The sequence below is a fragment of the Dromaius novaehollandiae genome, chromosome 14 (assembly GCF_036370855.1).
Source record: "Dromaius novaehollandiae isolate bDroNov1 chromosome 14, bDroNov1.hap1, whole genome shotgun sequence".
Classification (NCBI taxonomy): Eukaryota; Metazoa; Chordata; class Aves; order Casuariiformes; family Dromaiidae; genus Dromaius; species Dromaius novaehollandiae.
In genome coordinates, this window is record NC_088111.1 from 15665023 (window position 1) to 15687698 (window position 22676).

A 22676-nucleotide genomic window follows, 5' to 3' on the forward strand; every position below is an offset into this window, starting at 1 on the left:
TGTATTAAACAAAAAGAAAGCAAGGACATTGAAGTTGATATGTAAATGTCAAAATAGCTGCCCTGATTTTTTTGAAAATGAGCACTTAACAGCTTCCACTGTGCTCAAAAAGGTACTCAGCCTCGTGGAAAATTGGAGCATTTTTGGATGGCAGATATTAAAGTCTGGGCTTTAGTTTTTCTCTGCCTTCTCTCTCAAATTTTTCTTCATGATTCCCGGCATGGACGCCAAACCAGATTTTACAGTAACAGTCAAGTGTTTCCTTGTCTATGGGGATTCTTAATATATGCCTTGATGTTACAGAGAAGACAACTGGAAACTGCAGGGAAAAGAAGTAGAACCGGTGTATGAAGAATACCTGCTCTGACATGATAGAGGTTTCATACTAGATGTTTACTACCATTCTGGGCAAGAAACCCTAACCCTTCTCACTACTGTATTACCTCAGTTTTGAACCAATGAAGTAGTTTTAATAGCTGCACGGATATTACATCAACACTGATATCACACATTGGTGAATCAAGTTCTCAAAGTATCAAAAAACATGTTAATGCTACCGAATATTAGAAGGATACATTAAAACATCAAGTGTACAACATCACTTTCTAGACCTACTAGGAGATCACATTTTTATTAAATGTAATTGTTTGCCATGTTTCACTACACGAACGTGACTCCCTGCATCTCTCCAAAAAGCATTATTTCTACAATATTTTAGAGTCAACCACACCTCAACCATTACAAATTACTATATGCAATACATTTTTATTCCAGGAAACTCTTTTAAAATTGCCCTATATGAAACTCCCTGTTCATAGTATTTTTTAATCTTCATGTATTTGATTTTTTTATCTTTGACTTTTTTCTACTATATTCTCTTTATTCATAATCATCAAAACTGTTCTCTAATTCCTTCACTAAAGTGTACTGTTATGGCTATATCATGAGTCATCTACTCTGGTCTTTCCCAGAACTGTGATCTGGGTGATGAATACGGATTATGAAATATTAACATGATGTCAGTGATCATCTAGTTTGCCACAGATTTGATACACACATAAAGACATACAAGCCTAATAGGCAAATGCCTAAATCTATTACTTCTCTGTAACAGTAAAGTGAATGATTTCATTTTTATTCACAATATTAGGGAACAAACAAGCTTTAGCTACCACACAGGATAACCTGAATAAACCAGACCAAACATCACCTGATCAAACCTAAATGTTTGAAGCAGAAAGTCATTATATATATGCTACATTATCACTGTTACAAAAACTAAACATGATCTTTATACCTGTCAAGACGCCAACTGGCCTCTCTGATTCTCAAAATTTGGGTAGCTCAGGATAGGTACTCAATATTGGCTATATGATTAGTGCTTATTTATCATCCTCAGTCCCCTGAACTTCTCTGCATCTCTCTACATTAAGCTTGCACAGAAAACTTCAAAAGGGTTTGAAGGTTCCAGCTGAGAGTAGAGGAGTGAAAATATTGCTGTGTCTTATTCTTTTTCCTCCCCCAAACCAATCACTTTAGGAAGCAGAACTGTGCGTAGAAGCTCTTTCTCTTTCTCCTAAATCTTAAAAACTGTGATCATTAAATGAATGAAGTACTACTGTTTAAAATACTAATCTTTCTATGAAATTATTTAATGGTAAATTAAACTCTGACCAAAGATGCTATGATATTTTATATGCTGTCAAAACCCTAATTTTTAGTATATATCATTAGTAAGATCCTCAATAAGAGAACATAATCTGAATAAAACTATAATAGTATCATTCATTTTTATTCATAAAAAAGATCTTGAAGTCTACATTATCCAACAAATCACCACGATCTACGAAAGTTCACATTTTGTGTTTTATGTATTTTTATTCTTCACTCTGCTTTTTGATCCTTTAATGTGCATGTTTTCAATTAAATCAAATCTGTTTCTTGTATTTTAGGATAATGGGACTACAAATATCAAGTATTACTCTCAACTACTTTCACAAAGAGAACTGGAAAAAAATATTAAATTATCTATCTGTAGACACTACTACTTTGACAAAAATAAAGACTCCATATAGATATGTTAAAAATGTAAATCCTGCAATATGTAAATATTGGAATATCAAGATTTTACAGGGAGTAAGACTTCAGACCTGGAAGATACACAACTTCCATACGACAAAATCTCCTGTCTCAAATTTTGTACAAAGTCCTATGTATGACCACAGAACACGTAACACAAACTGACAGGGAAAAAAATTATATATTTTATACTACAAAATGTTATGTTTAGAATGTTTCAGAGTATGCCTTGTTATTTGTTTTTTTTTAAAAAGGGAGGAGGGGGAGGAAAGTTAAAAAAAGAAAAAAAACTAGTCAGCTTCCAGTGATGAGGGATATAATCCAAACACCAAAAAAGTCAATGGGAATCTTTCCATTGTTCTTAGCAAGATTTAAATTAGACACTGCATTAGAAAAAGAGTATTAATCTCAGAGTAAAATACCTCTGTACATATGTGTGCATGTGCATCTGTGTCTGCGTGTGTGTTTGTGGGTGGGTGATGGATGGGGAGTGTGTGTGTGTATATATATATATATATATATGAATACACAACCATACATATATAAACACACAATTATCATTATTAAGTGTTACAGGGTTAGCAAGCAGCACAGGGGAAAAGCCTACCTTTCAGACAGCGCTAATTCACTGTTATTGGGGGTTTGTTTCATTACACTACCATACACACTTTCATAAATATTGCTGACAAAGTTAATATGCAAGAAAGGAACATTTTTCTTACTCTGATCAAAGATGCAATAATCAAATCATAAAACACAAAAACAATAGCCAATCAATGTGAATAAGTCTGCCCATAGGCTTAATTCAAGCAAGCCATTCACTGAGCTATGTGATGGATCTGTCAAATCCAATACAGCATTACAGACATACTAGCAACACCAAGTGAACATGCAATGACAAAATGACAATACGCCCCACTGCCATGCTTTGACTCGTTCTATGTCATAAATATAAAATTTGAGGACTTTGCTAGTTTTCCTTACTTCAGACTTGGATAGAAATCTAACAATTGTATTTTTTATTTATAATTTTTAAAATATTATATGAAAGCTGGGTAAAAGCTGTGCGGACATTTTATTGACACCTGATTTAGTATCTTTTGCATGTCATTACAATTCTCTTTCCAAACAGTATCAGTTTAGAGAGTTTGGGAGGCAAAGCTCCAGAATGGTGAAGAACATACATAGGCCAGTAGGTCCCCCTTTATCAGTTATGAGAAATGGGAAATTTATCAATAACATTTTAAATATTGGAAAATTGAAGGTGGAATTTTTGTTCCAATTCTTTGAAGAGGCTCAAATCTTTAAAAGCAATTTAATGTAGATCACACAGAGTAAGAACCCCATTCTACTTTTTGAGTTATATTCAGTGATTATATTGCTTCATAAATAAAATAAAATGCCTCTTTTTTTGGCTTGGGTTTTTCTTTTCTTTCAGTTTTATAAGTCTGAGAAGTGACTGGAGATATCTGCAAGGCCTACTTCGGTTCTGAATTTATTTTTATGAGCACGTGATTTTCCTTAGCAAATACTTTAGCAAATGTTTTGCTTTCATTTGTTTCCTTGCCACCTGATTCTCCCCTATATATCCGTTCTTTGCTTATTGCCAGCAATATTTCCAAGAGTGACAAACACGGATACCATCGCATTTCTTCACAATAGGGCTCTACTACAGTGATCATTATCCATTGACTTGCTGTATCGATTCTGGAGTCCCAAATCTTTCTGTTAACCTTTACTTTTAATTTACCAAAATATGTCTCCAATCTAAAGATTTGCTCTTTCCATCTCTGCAATTAAAGAAACATGTCAAATATGGAACCTTGCCATTCATCATGTATATGATCTGTGACCGAAAAAATATTTTTTAATAAAGTATTATTTCCAAGGTACGTCTCTGCCTCAGTAGTATATACTTGTTGGCACTTGCTTTATTTTACTGGGCATGGTGTTAATGCATACAGTAAAGTGTATTTCATTTACAATTAAATTAAATAGGGGTTGAAATCAACACTGAAAAGGAGCAGTGTATAATCAAATATGGACTCTTCAATATTATCACAGGACAGCAGGTGATTATTACATTGAGAAGAACAGACACAAGCAGTCGTGCTGAACTGTATTTCAGCACTTACAGTATTAATGATTCACAAAAGGGTTGCTAAATTACATTCAGTGAAAAATCAATGAAAAGTTAATAAAATTAACACAAATTATAGTTGTGAGTAATCAGAGGTATCCATGTTTGCATATAGTTTCACATATGCACAGATATGTTTGAGCAGGTTGTTTCTGTTTTGTTTCCTATGCTAGCTTTAGGATTCCCCCTTAAGGAAATTCAATTACAATATTTGTAATTATCACAAGATACCATATTCACTTGGGGGAAGCAAGTCAGAAATGAGAGGTAACCACATTTGAAAAGAGAAACTAAATTAAAAAAAAGCCAAAGATATAAAATTCACTTAAGATACCTAAAATTATGCAGCAAACTCAGGTTATTACAATTCTAATTATACATAAAGTGCATCTGCATATTAGAGAGTTTTTTCAAAAAAATAGTTAAGGATAACAACTGCATTAATACTGATACCATCTTCCATTTTCTTTACAGAATTTAAGAACACTATCTTCCTCTTAAACAAATCCTTCGTTTTTTTTCATTGTCGGTATAACTTTTCGTGACGTTTACTCTCTAGAAATAGCAGAACATGTGATTTGTTTTATGAGAAGGTACACTAATTCACAATTAATGATTTAAAAGTCATCTTGATATTGTTCAGTTTCTCTCTGTAACGTACAGATTTTCGGAAATTCATTTTTTCAGAGGAATAAACATCCAATAAAATGACCCAGAGACACCTGAACGATATCTAGCAAAAAGTGGCTAACCACAGGAGGTTACTTATAATTTTGTCCTTTCAATTTACTCAGTTTTTAGAATCAGGAATTGTTTTGCATTATAAGCTCACAGAAGAATCCTAGCCCTGCGACATGCTAACAACACGCCTTTGTGGAAATGAAATGGAACTACGGAGTAGCACTTCGCCTTGGAGGTTACCCTCAGTAGAAATAGGACATCGCAAACAAAGTGCAAACAGCAGTATCTACTTGAAATTATTCACCCGAAATTAATAGAAAGGAGCTTGCTTACCTGTCTGACACAGCATGCCTCAGCCACACATGCAAATTGTTTTATTCACATAACTAAGAAATGTATCTTCATTACTCAGAATAAGCATTTGAAAGGCAAATACGCATGCATAGCATCGTAACATTCAGACCATAGTACTTTATTCTAAAAATACGGAATCCATGAACAGCAGCTCAGTCTAAGAAACAGTTCACTGAAATTTCTTAATCTGTTGATTTCTTTAAGAAACGGAAACATTAAAAAAACAATGTCTGATTTAGCATTTAAAGTAATTTTTCAATACATTTCAACACTTAAGAAATTTTCTCCCTGATTTCAGGGGAAAATTTTCTTATATCAGGAATACAGAAGTGTGATCATACTTCTTGCTGCTATTGTGAACCATATGATCTGCATGTATCTATCTCTCGCAATACACATGCCTCCCTTTATGACTGTATACTTTTCAAGTATTTGAAAAGTATTAATGGTAGCATAGATTTTAAAAGCACAATTTCTTAAGAACAAATAGTATATTCTTTCTTTTCATTACAAAGTCATGTCCACACACTGCAAAGACTAATGCATATTTATTTTTATGCAGTTTGACAAAATCCTATTCCTACTGAAGTCAATACCAATTCAGACATTGACTTCAAAAGGACCATAATTTTCATCTTTTAAGAAGAAGAGTTAATTTCTATGACATCCTGTTAGACTACAAAAGTCCTTGCAAGTTTCTCTTATGCAGATTTTAATAATCTTTCATTCCTGATACTATTTTCGCCAAATGTGTTCTATATTTTTAGGATAAGAATATACAGCAAAAGAAGTGTAACTGAATTTTTTTCAGCATTCCAAAAAATGTCTGGAAAGAAAGCAAATGGGAAAAAAAATTGCTTTGAATCGGATAGTTCAAGCTGAGATACAGTTCATTCTCAATTTCCACCGACTAAAACGACATCAATGGGAATCGAGGGCATTCAGTAGGTTTGGGTTCTAAATTAACTGAAATAATTCTCAAGACAAATAATGATCTTAAGTAGCAGACCATCATGAAGCTGTACATATATTTATCTGCATCGCACAAGGGTCACAGACATTAACTGGATGATCTACAGCTTGGGAATGTGCATGTCTCATGCCTGATGCATGCCTGTGCATCTCGGGCCTGATTCTCAATTAAGGCCTAAAATCTCGCAATTTACGGCTATTCATGGATTATAATAAAACAGCCTGCTTTAGAAATCACAGTTATCTGCTGAGCAACAAGACAGTTATGAGACAAGTTCACTGAACTTAAACAAGGCAAATTCATAAAATCATCTTCCACTTCCACTGGTCAAATATTTATCAGGAAGACATTAGCTCTTACCTGTCACTGTAGGCAGCTGCAGTGGCAGTGGCAGGCTGGGCATACCGGTAGGCAGCATAACCACCCTGAAACACAAACTCACGTTCTAATTGTATTGCTACAGCAGCATAAACAATGTTTTGCAAAATTCAGCAACAACCGATTGAAATATTATTGTCATGCTGTAAATCCAGTTAAGGGGTCAGATACATATTGAATATTCCAGTAAAAGGTTAAGCAAAATTTATCACCAAAAAATTTGTACTTGTTAAGGGTTGTCCCAGGGATCAGGAGAAAGCAGTGGACAGTATTCATCAAAACAAGTTTTTTATAAGACAATATTGCATTCTTCTACAAGTTTTCAAGTAGCAATTGTTCTTATGAATGAGGTGTAGGCTACATTAATAAAAAGTTGTAAGAAAAAAAAAGCCTCAGCTGCTAATCAATTTTTTGGAATTTGTACACTGAATTAATACTTAATGTTATATAAGTTTCCAAATTATACATAAATTATAATGAAGGAGGAAAAATCTCCTCTTTCCTGAATTAACATTCAGTTGTATGTAACAGTAATTGCAGCTGTTCAATTAAGCAAACAGGACAAACAAACACACATTTGAAAGGAATTGTGTGCAGTGATGCATTGATTATCAAACTGTGAAAACAGCAGAGCTTCCTGTTCAACGGACCAGGGCATTACATCAACCATTGCAAAATGATCTCAGCATGCCAATTAACAAGCAGGGGCCAGTCTCCGCAGATAACACAAACACTAGTTACGTTCCAATTAGAATTCGCCACCCCAGAGTCCTCTGGGACGTCGCACCATCCTATTTCCTTTCCAACCTTCCCCCTCCACCTTAACAAAGAGATGAAAAAGAAACTATCAGATCTCTCAGCTTTGAATGAAATTCCCCCTCTTGCTAAAGTGCACGTTTTAATGGATTGATCTTTTTTTTTTTGAAGGCTGTATTCACGCAAGGTAATATGCTGAAGCATGAAGAATAGGCTACTCTGTGTCAACCTTTAAAAATAAAATACTATTTTAGTACCGTTGAAACTTCTGTGAATCTTCTATTTTGATTTCACAAATAAAAAAATCACTCTTACTTTCTAGAAAAGCGGGAAGATCATTCTGCCGACTGTTACAACCTATTTCCCTCTCTACCGCTTTGCTTGGTAGAAAGTGTTCATCCCCAACAGATGTAAGCCACTTTTGGTTTGAAGGTCTGAAGCAGTTTATTTTTGGAAGTAATCATTCACTGCTCAGCTGATAATGCCACATCACCCTAGGAATAAACATATGTTCTGCGCATACCGACAGCCAGTTAGAAACTCCAGGCTTTGAACTGTCAGCATGTCTGAGGAACATGCTTTCGGACTTTTTTCAAGTGCTCACCTAAAGAATAGCAGTTACCTGCTCAGTATTGGTCAGCTCCCTGCCCAAAGCCATTGTCCGAGACAAACACAAGAGTAAGGTAGAGTAAGGTTTCATCTACTATATATGCTGTATACTATATATGTGATATATGCTGCCTCTTTTGCAGCAAGCAGCTTCTCTGCGCAAGCAAAGCAGCATTGACAAGGTACACATTTGCATTTCGAGCATTCAATTTTAATAAAGCAATAGGTGACTAATAAGCAAGTAATAGACTAATAAACATGTAATAGGTAAATATTGCTTGCAGGTATTTCCATTTGGGCAATCAGCTGTCAAATAATGAACGTCACCAAGTGAAAACAGAGCCAGTAGACACTGAAGCTGACGGAGAAGATAACAGAAGTGACATACTCAGCCTGGCTTGTGCTACCAGAAGGTGAGAGATGATACAGTTTCACCTGTTCTCCCTTCATTTTTTTTCAGGTATAAATATCTCTGCTATCATGGAGTACCAAATGGGAAAAGTAGAAAGAGGATATTCAACTTTACAAGCTCCTTTTCATGATCCAGTCCTGAAAGTTTGTGGCAGACAGCAAGGGATTCTGTAGGATGCCGTGATCCTAAATTAGCCTCAGGTATGATTTCTCTGCGTGTCCTAACAGTCCAATTCTAAAAGTTCTCACTTCGATGAGAGAGGTCACTTCACTTCAATCCAACTAAGCACATAATGAAGTAGAAGATTGAGAACAAGACACTACCTAAAAGGATCAGTGTTGCAATATTCTTAATCAGACCAAAATGAGACAGGCTGCTCTTAAACCTATAGACAGTAGGCTCTGTGAGAATTGTTTTTCTTTCCTTTATCTAAGTACCATTGAAAATTGGTCAGTCTGTGAAGATAGACCCATTTTTTGGTTCAAAACCTGCTTTCCCTAAATATAAGAGTTCCATTCCTTTTATGCTTACATTTTGATTTGCATTCATCACGAAAATGCTGCTGAACAATCAAGCTAAACTCTGAACTTTATTAAGCTGCTTTGGATTCAACAATCAGGATTAAATTTGTGAGAGGCCTGAAAAGACTGACTCTAAAGCAATAAAAAGAAAAAGAGATCTAAGTTTTGAACCTGCCTGAACTCTTTTGAAATCTAAACCCAAGAGGTCTAAATTTTTTGATATCGAGTTACTTGAGTCATAGTTCCCTACCAGCCCATGCCATATTTTCATATTTATAGCATACTCTATTATAAAATTACAGTTAAAAAGATTCCTAAGCAAATAATTTTTACTGGTTTTGTTTTCTGCAGTCTTAGTACACTTTATATTGGGAATCAGGATGAGCATCTGTCATTCGAGCCACTGAACTCTAAATTTGTGTTACAAGTTCTACCTGACAATTTTCTGATTTTGAACTTGTCCAATATCTTAGATGAAGAATACACTGTAATATCTACTAGATATATATCTCTCAAGTGATACATTAAACATTTATCTTCGTGTTTTAGACTGCATGTGAAACATTTAAAACTAAATTATGTAATAATCACACAGCAATAAATAACATAATTTGCAGTGCCTATGTTTTAGAAATGTTTTAGAACTGTTTTTATCTTCCCTCACTAAGTACATTCAAACAGAAAGTATTTGACTGTTGGACTTTAAGGTATTATTTTGCAAAATTAGTTACAGTAACACATTTGGCTAATTTATTTAATTAGCTAATTTGGCTAATCTACTGCCTTATCTGTGCTCCCATATTTGATACTTTCAGAAGAATAACATTGCAATGTTATAGCAGATTAAGTTGTCTTTAAAAAATTAAGTGTAAAGCCAATATACTTGCAGTCCAAATACAAAGAAATAGCTCACTGGCATAAAATACTGAGTAGGACACTCACAGCACTGAGTGTTGTACTTCATGGGACATGACGAAAATCTGTGATTTTGTGATTCAAAACAATGCAACTGGTAGCCTATTCTTATCATTTTACACACAGATTCCACATTCTCACCAAATGGTTTGAGTATTAGTACGATTTTACTGCAGTCTACATTCAGCATGATGAGGTTTTTCATCAGTCAGTATGTCGTACCTGTAATAACTTATTGCCATACACAGGCTCTTGAAATACTACTCTATAAAGAAGCAGAAATGTAATGATTTGAATGAGAAAGGAAGGAAAGACGGAAGGAGGGAAGGACAGATCTTGGACAAATTCCCCAAAGCTACTCATTACAAGTTTCCTCTCAGTGTTTTATACACCTCTGTGGCTCAAGCAAATTACAAAAGGTCAGAGTGGGATCAGTGGAAGATCAGAAACCAATTGCTACAAAATAATTTAACCATGTTTGGAAGTGATCAGAATTTGCAAATAAGCAAAAATAAAATGAAAATGTATGTAAAAGCAAATATATCTGAATTTTAAATAAAATGTATACCTATCTACTAAGTGTAATTTCCACAAAAACAAGTTAAACAAACATGTATCTATAGATCACAAAAACATGTATAAATATGTACACTCCCTCCTAAAATAGCTAAATTATTTTACTTGATCTTGATCTCAGATGAACTGAGAGTGTTTTTTGTACATGCGTATATTTAGATCAGTCTAAACAATGACTATTTTCTTCTGTAGGTTTTTCCTCTTACTAACATAGTATATGTTCTATGTGAATGTTGAGAATATTTCTTCCTCATTTCTACTTCCTATAGACCCTTTCACTCAGGGTTCTCAAAGTATTTTGTGAACATTAAATTAATCAAGGATCAAAACACTCTCTAGTATTGAGAATTATACCTGTCTTACTAGCTGAAAATAGAGAAATTGGGTTAAAAATGGGATAAATTACACCCAGCCCTGCAGAGTACAGAAAGAAGACACAATCATTTCCTTTTCCTCCATTCATATGATATTGAGGTTTAAACAGTATGGACAGTAGGACACATCATCGGTCGATCTCCAAGCTTTCAGCAGGCATCGGTGGTGGCTAGCGCACCAGGTGGCCCAGCCCACTGCTCTCGCGGGAGGCTTTCCCCCTTGGAAAACTCATTTCTCCACGCCTCACTGCGAATTCTGCAAGTCCCAGAAAACAGCACATCCCTCCGTTTATGAAACGCAAAAGTCTTTGGTACTTGAAAGGAAGCCTTGGGAGCTAAGGGCACATCTCTGCTTTTTGCATTCAACCAGCGCCTTCCATTGTATCTGATTGCGGCAATGGATCCCCTGTCTGGGCACCCCCACCTCGTATCAAGGGAACCTTACTTAGATAATTAATACACTTTTACCTAAAATGCCTGTTCTTTCCTTGGGAAGGAAATACATGGTCCACTCTCAATACCCTCATACCTTTGAGCTAGAAGAGATGGCAGTAGCTATTGATAATCTGTTTGGATGCCTGTGCTCACAAAATACGCCTTATTCTCAGCCAGTAGCTTGGAACAAATCCTCATCTACCTTTGTACTTACACACCGTCTCGGCCCCTCACTATTACAGTATCACAGGTTCAGGATCCTGAGAGCAGGTTGGATAATCTTGCTATAAACAATAAGACTAATAAATACAGTTAAACGCTATTACTAAGGCATGACTAAACTGGTGGTGTGAGAGTTTGGAAGTTTCTCGTGTTTCTTAGCATTTTATGTGTGGATTGAAGACTGACATGTTCTGAAAACATTCTTTATGACAATGGTAACAAAAATAACAGATTTGAGATAAAGCAGAGCAATAATGCAGAGCTATTATTTTAACTGCGTATTTCTGTGTCTGTTAGTATTTTTGTTTCATTTTCTGGGGTGTATTTTCTTATTTCCACAGGTGCCAATCTTCATCTAGGAACTTCTATATTTGCTGGCAGGCAACCCTAATTCTTTTTTAATGACTTTTTCTCTTAGTGAATCAATACTTAATTTTAAAAGGTCTTCCTTACTTCCTAATCATCTGCTTTACTTTTCCTTGTTAAAGGTTTAAAAGAGGAATTCAATAGCTCAGCTATTTCAGAGGCGTTATTACATTTCATATAGAAATATATGAAATATAGACTGCATTACATTACATTTAGAATTGTGACTGTGGATTTTTCATTTTAGCCTGTATTTCCCTCCTACTATTTTTACATTCTTATGCTCTTCTATTCCTCTGGTTAGTATTAATCCACCTTGGCTATTTGTTGTTCTTGGTTTTCCCTATGGCTTTTACCCAAATAGAATCTTTCTCTGTCTTCTCTACTTTCTGTACATATGCTAGCCATCAAAAGCATATCTATATCAACAGCTAGTTATGAATGGTCCATAGCTTAGCATGGTCCATATTACTGTCGCTACTCAATGTAATCGTATCAGAAGGAAACACAATTTGATATACTAGTTAATGTGTATTTTTGGGCTAGCTTTTCAGTATTCTGTTCCTTTGGCTTTGCTTTCTTTCGCATTTTTTAGGTTCTTTTCTCTCCTATTTACTATTAGAACCTATACTGTCTGAATTTTAATTCTCTCTTTTTCACAAAGCATTTGCTCTGCACTTAAAAAGACTAGCTGAGTAGAACTATGCCATAACATCTGGGATTTAATAAATAACTTGGTCTGCTGCAAAGAACTAATACACTGTGAATTGTATATTTTCTTTTGATGTAGCCCAATTTTCTCTCTCCCTCCCTCAAAATGTTTTAGATGCAAGAAAGAACAAATTTGAAGAAAAATAAATTACAAAATAAGCAGCTTTAAGTACAATATAAAAAATTAAAACAACTTCAATAAAAATGCTTTAATTCTATCAACTACTGTAAAGGTAAGCATTCTTCTCCATTAAGGAACTAAGAAATGCAGGCAGAAATATGAGCCAGCAAGTGAATGAAAATGATGCATCAGTACAGTCATCCCATTTTCTTAAGCACATGAATACTCCAGAGAGTGAAACTGAAGCTACTAGAAATTAGTAATTTTCTTCAGTATCTTCCTCATTGAAATCAGCTGCTTTTAGAACCAAAATGTGAGAGTCTGTGAGAGGGTGAAGGCCATCTTTGGTCAAATAGAGTAAAACCAAAAGTATGACTGGTGTTATTTTCAAGCATCAAAAGAGATACTTCCAAAACTACCAACTGTAACATTAACATTTAGTTCCCACCTCTACTATCACATTAAGCAAGCCTAAGAAAGATGTCTTCTTGTTTTTCAGATTTTCAGGTTGGTAAACTGAGCAAAATAAATGTCATTTTCTTTTGACAGTTTGAAGAAAAATGAAAATTGGAAACCACACCTGAAGAAATTCATCACCATGCAACATGTTCTATACAGCTCAAAAATTTGACAGCACTGTGTTTAGGTGAAATTTAAGCAGCATACTGCACTTGTGTTAGCCTTCAGCAAATGGTGATTCTCAGGTATTATAAACAATGTGTCCCTGATAACATCACTAAGTACACAAAGAGACAATCTTAACCCATATTAACTCAATATACTTTTAAACTACTCACATTTTTAGCCTTTTTTCCCCTATCAGAAAAGTAGTACATACTTCTTCAATAAATTCAAATTGCTTTCCTTTATATAAAACTTATGCAAAAAATCCTTTTCCCTTGGAAATAGCTCTAAGAGATGATTCATAATAAATAATAAGCAATGTTTTCTAGCACTTCCTACTGAATTTTTAATGTCCATCCCAATTTCACCTAATCCATCACTTTGTATCTCAAGACAGACAGTACAACAGAAGCAGAATTAGGTTAAAGAAAGCTGTCCATTGCAATAAAGACAATGCCTAAATATCTGTAATTTAGGACCAGACTGTTTTATCAATATGATAACAAATGTGAAAGATTAGTAGAACATCAATAAAATGTTACATCCATATATTTTTAAAGACTGTGAATATAGGGTATAAGAACTAATTACGTTTAGAAGAGTGAAATTCAGCCTCAATCACCTGAAACCTCTTGTTTACTCAGACTAAGTAGCCTCTGTATATATTCAAGTTAAAAACTTCAGTATTGGTAATAAATGTAAAAAAAAGAAATGTCATTTAAAATGAAATTGGTGGCCAATGAGACTTTAATGTGAGGCAGGTAATGGTGGATCCAGTCCTATCAATCCTTAGTAATAAATATAACCACTCCTTACACCATGAGCAGTCTCTACCTATTTCATTTAAATTGAAATAGGTAGATTTAAAAAGAGCAGACAGATGTCCACTCAGATAAAGGACAACACATAGCCATATCTTCAACTGACTATGTAATTAAGCTCTACTGTCACCACGGGACTTACATATAAGCAAATGTTGCCAGGATTTGGGAATTCTTAATTGGGTCCATGTCTCTCCATACAGTATTTTCAGACTTCAGGTATTAATAATACTCAATTTGCTTTGATTTTAAGAACAAGTATTTGGGATTTGCAGAGGAAAATTTCTGTTTTGTTTTTAACCTTTACACCTGTTTCTTAGAACTTTAATTTTGAAGGGAGACGCCTTCCCCCCCGTACATTTTTCACATCTTTTTGCATTCATTCAGCATTTGATTGAAGAGTTAATTCAGCTCCACTGAACAATGATAGATGTAATGAACAGAAAGGTCTTCCAATATGAGAGATATTCTTCTCAATTCTTTCTGACAGGCAAGGGATGGTAAATAGACAAAACAGAGTCAAGCTAGGCAGCAAACTTGTAAAAAGAATGACTCTGGTAATGTACAAGGACAGCATGCACATCAATGAATACTTACATAAATGTCTGCACCATAAAATCCATCCTGGTATACAACACTGCAAGGATGCACACACAAAAAAAAACATCCATATTAGTGCATTTCCACATGCAAATGCCACCAACCCCGGCAGAGCTGAGGTTAGTCTTGTCACAAGAACAAAGGGAGGGGGAAAGGAAGGCACTCTGCACACTGGTTAAGGAGGTTGGTAGTAATATCAGAGGTGAAACTATATTGAATATAAGAACTTTACAAAGTATGCCAAATGCTTAGTCAAAGAGAGGCAAAGCATGGCAGAATTGGAGAAAAATTTTTTTTTTTAAAGAAACCCCAAATTGTCAGCATTTTTTCTTTAAAATTTTTCAGTTGATCGATCCTGCCATCAGTTGTGCTACATCACGTTATTTCCTGAAATAGTCCTTTCTTGTCCTGTAATCATGTCAGCTCTCTAAAACAAAGTGGTCTTTGTCATTACCAAACAAAACAAAATTGTATACAGTGAGGAAATGGATGAAAGAATCTTACTTTTATTATTCTACCCCATGGTCAAATCTCGCTACCTCAACCTACGCACACCTGAAAGTACTCAGATACTGCACTGTCAGCTTGATATACATTTCAGATAGTGACAACACATCTGTTAAGAATATCATAGCATTATTCATATAAGAAAAGTATTAACCTTCATCACTTTATCATATTATAACTTTGGTGAACATAACTATGGTTCTGAAATCCCCCTGCAGTTTTGGTTGGCTACATTACGGCTTAATGGAAAAAAATGTAGTATCGTCATGTTGCTATTAACAGTTCACCCAGAGATTGCTGCATTTTAGCTAAGACAAATTGTCAGTGTGAAGAGTTCAAATTTTAGATTCTAAATCCTTTAGGATGAAGGACACAGTATGGCAAGGATGGCTTAAATGGTTACACGGAGTAAAACTGGAACTATGCAGCAGTGGCCTACCAATTTACATACGTAATATAAATCCTGCAGTTTTGCTTTTATTTTGACAGTTCTGCAATTTAAAATAGGTATATCGAATACAATCAACCCAAAAGCTAAATATGGGAGCACATAATAGGGTTTTGTTTTTTGGGGTTTTTTTTGCAGCAATATTTTCAATTTGGGAATACTAGTTATTATCAAGTTGCTCTCCTAAGCCACTCTGCAATATTACGAAGAATTTTCACATCAGAAATACAAGAGATCTATTGAGTTCATATGCCTGAAACCCAGCAGGCTGAACTGGTACGTCTCAGAATCACTTGACAAAATTGTACATATGCACACATACACATATACCACATTATACTTTCTCAATGACAAAAGTTTACTATGGAATAGTAATGTGTGAAGTCCTGGCTCCACTTAAATCAGAGTCCCTGCCACTCATTTCAGTAAGGTCAGAAGTTTACTCATGTGTTTTTCCATATATTATGCCTTCAGAACAGGATATGCCAAACCTGGTCTACATAGGCAGTATTCAGAAAGCCTACTATTTACATGGTAGTGTCTCCACATTTTGGTTTTGATATTCTAAGTACTTTAAAATATTACATGTTTTTTTTCATACCTCTTTGCATGTAAGCAATAACAGAACATTCCACATGAGTGTGAGGTAGAAGTACACAATCATGAACAACATGGAAAGAGTTGAATGAGATCATGATACGAAATTTACTGAAGATGGAGAACCTTATCAGGAATTTCTACATAGCAACATAGAATATAGCAAGTTTCTTTTTCAAATGACATGCATTTGTACAAACACACATTCATTCAAAAGAAAAGGACTCCATATTCCAAACATTCACGTATCTTCTGGAAAGGATTACTCATTTCTTTATTTAGAGGCCAAACTCAGCCTCCCCATCAAAAAGATGCTACATAGGTTGGTGCTGCTGTACATTGTATAAAATTATTTAATGCTTATTTTAAAAAGTCTAAAACTGTACATTTATACATATAATGTATACCTCAGGATGTTATTTTCAGTAATATGCAGCTATATGTAACACACAGTTCAAAGGGTTTCTGCATGTTCCCTCCCTCTGCTGTTCCCTCCATCAGGCTACCAGTTCTGTAAACAGCACCAGAGCTGCAGAAAATAAGGATAAACCTGTGTTGTTTTTATCGTGAGATTAAAAAAACCCCAAAACCTTAGTGGAACCATGCAATTCAAATAACAAGTTTGTGAGAAACTAATCCAAAAATGCCCGCGTAAAGATGGCATTCAAGGCTACCCTCATCCAGCATTCCAGTGATTTCCAGTAAAGAAATACATTCTCCTCTTTCAACATATGCCATGTTACACAGGCAATAATCTACTTGGAATTACAGTATGCAACAAAAAAATCATCCACCTCAAAGATGTGCTTCAAAATTTACTGCTTAATGTTATACTTAGGATGTAACAAAACTCTCAGCAGTAGCAAGATTCCCCCATCTCAACATTATCTTCAGTATAGTTTCTGGTTGGTGACCAACTTATCTAACACGAAATACTTAAGTTCCAAAAGATGACCAATGAGGAAAACTAATGATGCATCAGTGCATACGAGGAAAATAGAAGAAATATTTTAGTTCTTTTGATCTGAAAAAGAGTATGTGACAAAGCTACTTTTTCTTGTCTACCTGTTGCTTCTGGGGTCCAATCTTTAAAACAACTAGTGGCAGCATAGATTTGCCTCACAAGTATGTTTCAAAAATAACTGGGTATCTCCATTACCATAAGAAACATGAATACAACTACAGAAATGCTAAATAAATGAAAGTTTGATTAATGCCAGAAGAAAATATCATTTCTGAAAAACAGAGGATCTGAGTAAAAGAAGATGAAAGGTCTTTGGACCTGATAGGAACCTCTAAGGAATCATGACCGCCTCAACTGTTAAGTGCTAATCTAATTCTCCATCACTTTAACTGGAAAAAAAATAGATTATTATATATAATTATTATATAATTACTGTATTAGCATGTTAAAACATACTATTTTCAATTTTTATTAAACTCTGTAATTTAATATTGAATTACAATGCATTTGAGAAATGTGCGTCAGAAACGGGATCTTCTCTTCCTCCTCATGATGATCTGTGAAATTGTAGAGAAGATGTTGCAAGATGAATAGGGGTTGTTGTACTTAGAATTCCCAAATGAAGCCAGTCACAATCTTGGATAGGTTACTTCATTTGTCTAGGCCTTCCTTTTAAATATAATGCTCTGTCATGCACAGATGCAAACTTATTTTGAATTCTGAATTTGCAACTGCTTGATAAATGATATACCAGAAGATGTACCCTACACTAAAATGACTCCACCATCAAATCTGGTTAGTAGCATGAGGAAGTGACAGAATCAGGCATGACTGTAACATTCCTAAGCAGGACATGCATGCTGAAAAGAAACTGGCTGATTTTATTTTGTTTTCTCCATACAGTCTTGTAGTATGATATTGATGCTAAATATAAGACCTGCTGCTTCTTTTGAAGTTTGTTTCTTATTCTCCTTCATGTTTTCATAGATTTTCAGAGTATATTTGCTCTATTCACCATTTTATCATTTGTTGACTTCTGTGACTCAGTCTTACCAGTGGAGTCGAATTTATTTTATAACAGCGCCCTTCATCAGAAGGACAAAGTATACAATACCAACAGCTATGTTCTCTTTCTTTCTTTCTTTCAGTAAATAATTCTCCTACGGGTAATTTGGCTCATCATCTCCTCTTTTCTCTCTGAAGCTGTAGGCAGAGAACAGATGATAAGTCTCAAGCCTCGGAAGAGACTGAATATATTACACAGGGACCCATCTCGCCATAACTTGTTTTGCACTTTATATTCAAAAAATTATCTTGACAGACAGATGAATCTTGAGTTCCTTATAAGCCAACACAGGGTCTGGAAGTAACCACATTATTGAAATCTGAATTGCTTCACCCAGAAACGGATGCTATCTTAATGCACTAGCTGGATGCATTAAAATAACAGATTTGGGGGATTTATGCAGATGTACTTTATGATTTTATAGCGCTCAGGAAAAATCAGAGAATACAGAAATCCTGATTTAACATGAAAATATGCCTCTAAATGATGTTATGAATATGCAGTAATTATTTCCTGAAATTATTTCTTGCTAAATATGAACACTGTTTTCTCACCAACTCATTATACATGTTTTGCACTGTTATAACTGCTTTATTTCATTCTCTCTGTCTTCTAATAGATTTTTTTTTCTTTTTTTTTGTAAATACATTAAGACAAATTCTTTCCTAAGTTAGAATCCGCCTTTATAATATTCTGGGAGAATTATATCATTCTCCCTTACCATTCTTGACCCTTATCTTTAAAAAGGATTAGGTTGAATGCCTAATCTATCAATAGCATGAGAAGACAGTTCTTGACTGCACAAACCTTAGTTCAATAACTTCATACCAGCTCAGTATATATGGCCCTCAGCCATAGACACAATCTGCACAAGTTAACATAAATAACATAAAGCAGATTAAGTGCATGGAGTGATTGATTCGGTGCAACAGACAGGCATCACAATCATGACTGCAGCCACTGCAATAGCAATCACGGTTATAGTCAGGTATTTCCCCTCCGTCACAAGTAAGAAAAAGCACCTGAGAAACAAAACTTCTCTGTTTTCTGATTGCTAATAAGGTCACCTTCACTGTCCTAAACATGTCATCCAGTTTTTGGTCTCTTTGCTGAAATCACAGTATACCTTTTATATACTTCATCAAACAATTAATAGAGAGTTGCAATTATGACCTCATTTAAGATAAGCCAAAGAAAAGATTAAATATTGATGTAACACCTTTTGGACATCCTAACAACACAACTTTCACTGTTGTAAATATAGAACTGAAACTTTTCCATGAGAGTTGATAATAATAATGCTGCTCCAAACTTTTTAGAGTGTTCTCTGATTGCAGTTTCTTTTCTTTCCAGTTTCAACATTTTTTCCAAGAACAAATTATGCTGTTTGCTTTGGAAAATTAATTGCAGGCATCATAGCAGAGAATGAAGCTGGAAGACATCAATCACTATGAGCTGGCAAAACACATTTGTTTATTTGAACTATTGCAAGTATACACAAAGCATAGAGTCCAAAGTAGGAGGAAGCTTATGAGAACCCAAAGAAACCTTTTGGAAAAAAAATCCCACTGTTAAAAGAAGTAAATGTAGTAGCTTATATTAATTATCCTTCCTTCCTAAATTGAGAATAAAAAATTAGAGAGTGAATATTTATTGGAAAACATAGTTTCTCTTCTATTTTGGACAGAACTTGAAAATAGCAGTAGCACTTGAAATTAATTACTTTAGTAAAGGGGAATAGCTCCTGAATAATATCTGTTACTTCTACTCCCACCCCCAACTTCACAAAATTATTTTATTTTGAGATTGAGTTCTTGTCATTCTTCCTACCTTCCTGTCCATGTTCTTCTATGACACCTAGTTATCCCAGGACACATTCTTCTGGGAACATTTTAAAATGTATAATACATGATATGGTGAGTTCTGGCACAAGGAACAGTTGGATACCGTAACAACTGGCTGAAAACTGTCTTCACAATCAAGAGGCGGGTATAATTTGTGATAGAAAGGATATATTTAATATCTTAATATATATTATTAAAATTATTTTTTCCATTTTTATCTCCTATACCATTTATTTCAATTTTCATGTTGTTGCCATTCCCTCCACTTTTTATCTTACACCTTTTCTCTCTTTACTATTCCTTACCATCCTTCCTTCCTTGTATATATTGTCCTATCTGCCTAAGTTCTTTTATTCACTTCCTTACATACATGCAAACACTTTTTATATCCCTTTCTCCTTTCTTTAAAACATTCCTTCCTTCCTACAATCCACTAAAAGATTTTCTTCCAGGTTAAGCCTTCACCTTTTTTCCTTTCTCAGCTACTCTGCATTCGTTTTACCCATCAATCTGCAATCTACTCCCACACATAAGGATGGCATGGATCTCACAAACCTTCCATGTCCCCAGCCATTAAATGTGATTATATTCTCCATCTTGCTTCTGTTCCTTTCTGTAGTATAGTCTACAATATACCTTTAAACCACCAGAAATACTTCAGCATGAAACTGTTTCTTGGTTCTAAGGCTGGGCGACTTCCTCGAATAAAAAATGAGAAATTGCTACTAAACTAATTCCAAATCAACACTCAAAGGGTCTTCCATTTTTCTTATCAACAAATGGTATTCAAAGTTGTTTGCTTCCTTCTGCAAGCTGATGCATTCCCTGTGACCTCTTTATTTTCTCTGTAATTTTCCCTGCCTCCTACTTCCACTGCGACTGAGAACCTCATATTTGTAAATTATTTTGGTTGATTAATGGATTTTTCCTGATGAAAATCTCTTTCTGCTTCTTTGATAGGTCAGAATAATGATGGGTTAGCATAGAACAAAGCATTTCAAAGAAATTCCAAATGGTATTACCATATAAATGATGTTACTAGTACAAAATCCAATACACTAGTCCAGAGAAATTATTTCAGAATAAAACTTTAATCCCACTGTGGACCAATGCAACAGAGGTATGCTAAGGCCTGCACTGATGCAAGAATTACAGAAGTTGGAAATCGTTTTCATGCAATCAGAAAGCCTTGACTTATTTTAAAGGATAGATGGATGCAAAAAAATTAAACCTGACTAATATTTGAACTAAGATTTACCTAAACTAAGGGAAGGACTCTTGCTTTAGTTAATCAACAGAAAACTTTAGCAGAGTTGGACTGTATTTGAAAACACTACCGAGTGGCCATGACGTGAGCCCTGGATTACCAAAGGTTTATCTCAGACAGTGAAGAAGTCATCAGACCAGTGAGAAGAGGCAACTTCTTACTGCTCCAATGCAGCATTGTACGGCTCCCTCCAAAGCCAGCTTTAAGAGTAGGTCATGGAGGTAGGTGAGATCTGTTCAATGTACCTGTGAAATCACCCCATAGGACACTGTTCGACTACTTAGCTGACGTCTTGGAGCCCAGTTCTGAATTTTAGAACCTGACTGCCGTGCCAAACTTTTGCATCAACTTACAACAGGTGTTCACAGTGTTTATACCTGGCATCTAACTAAAGTTAGACTTGGAGGACCTGGTCAGAGGCCTAAAGATGCTGACAGCAAGCTGTACAATTACATAAGAATATAGGTATTACTCTTGGAAATGTAATTCTTGCTGCTGAGTCACTGAACTAAACTATAAACATATATATAACACACACACACATAGCACCCATACATGATCACAGCTCTAGATAAAGATGAAAGTGAACATCCAATTTAAGTTGCTTGCTGGATTCATAGTGTTCACTTATTTTACAATCACTAAGAAAAGGAAAAAAGAATTGTCCAGTTCAAAGGTAAATAAAGGTGTATCCCATATAACTGGTATATATTTTCTTACACTGCTTTATGACTTTGGTCAAGGTCATACAGGCTAAGATGATAAATTCATGAAACTGGTAATAAATCAACAGCTGATATGTGATCACCCTACATATTGAGTATTGTGCTCAGATTTAAGAATTTCTTTTTAAAATAAATAGAGGGACAGGGAGTCCACTTTCTCTTCTAACCAGACAACTTCTAAAGCACATTAATTTATTGTTAAATTGCTGCACTGTGCACGCGCACACACACACACCCATCCTGAAGGCAAAGTTCCTTGCTGGCTTCACAGACTTCAGTCAGCTTATTGGCTGGAAATATAGGTCAAAAAGTAAAAGGAAAACTTGTATGTGGAACAGGAAATCACAATATTGTGACTTCATGTTCTTCCAGATAGTTTCAAATATTCTTCTAAATTAAAGCCTAAATGAGACTCAGGAAAAAGCAGGGCTGTTTTCATGCTCAAGCTGAGAACATGAATCAACTTTAGGTCTTAATCAAGCAGTGCCTGTAGTTTGAAGCTGGTAAATAGCTAAAGACTCAAAAGCACAAAGGAAAAATTGAAAAAATGTATTTGTGCTGTACTGCGCAAAATATATGTTTATTTCATA

At 34.9% G+C, this 22676-nt stretch overlaps 1 protein-coding gene across 28 annotated transcripts in view; it reads right to left on the bottom strand.

Moving 5' to 3' along the window:
• The window catches only part of RBFOX1 (RNA binding fox-1 homolog 1), a 1256643-nt gene that overhangs the window by 26623 nt on the left and 1207344 nt on the right, over nt 1-22676 (bottom strand). For 24 of the 28 annotated variants that reach the window (XM_064520441.1, XM_064520435.1, XM_064520437.1 and 21 more), the window contains 2 exons: nt 14666-14705; nt 6588-6652 (listed from right to left, as the gene is read on the bottom strand). In XM_064520441.1, coding sequence (XP_064376511.1) covers nt 6588-6652; nt 14666-14705 — 105 coding nt within the window. The remainder of the gene's footprint in view (nt 1-6587; nt 6653-14665; nt 14706-22676) is intronic. The other 4 variants (XM_064520440.1, XM_064520438.1, XM_064520436.1 and 1 more) reach the window with 1 other exon arrangement.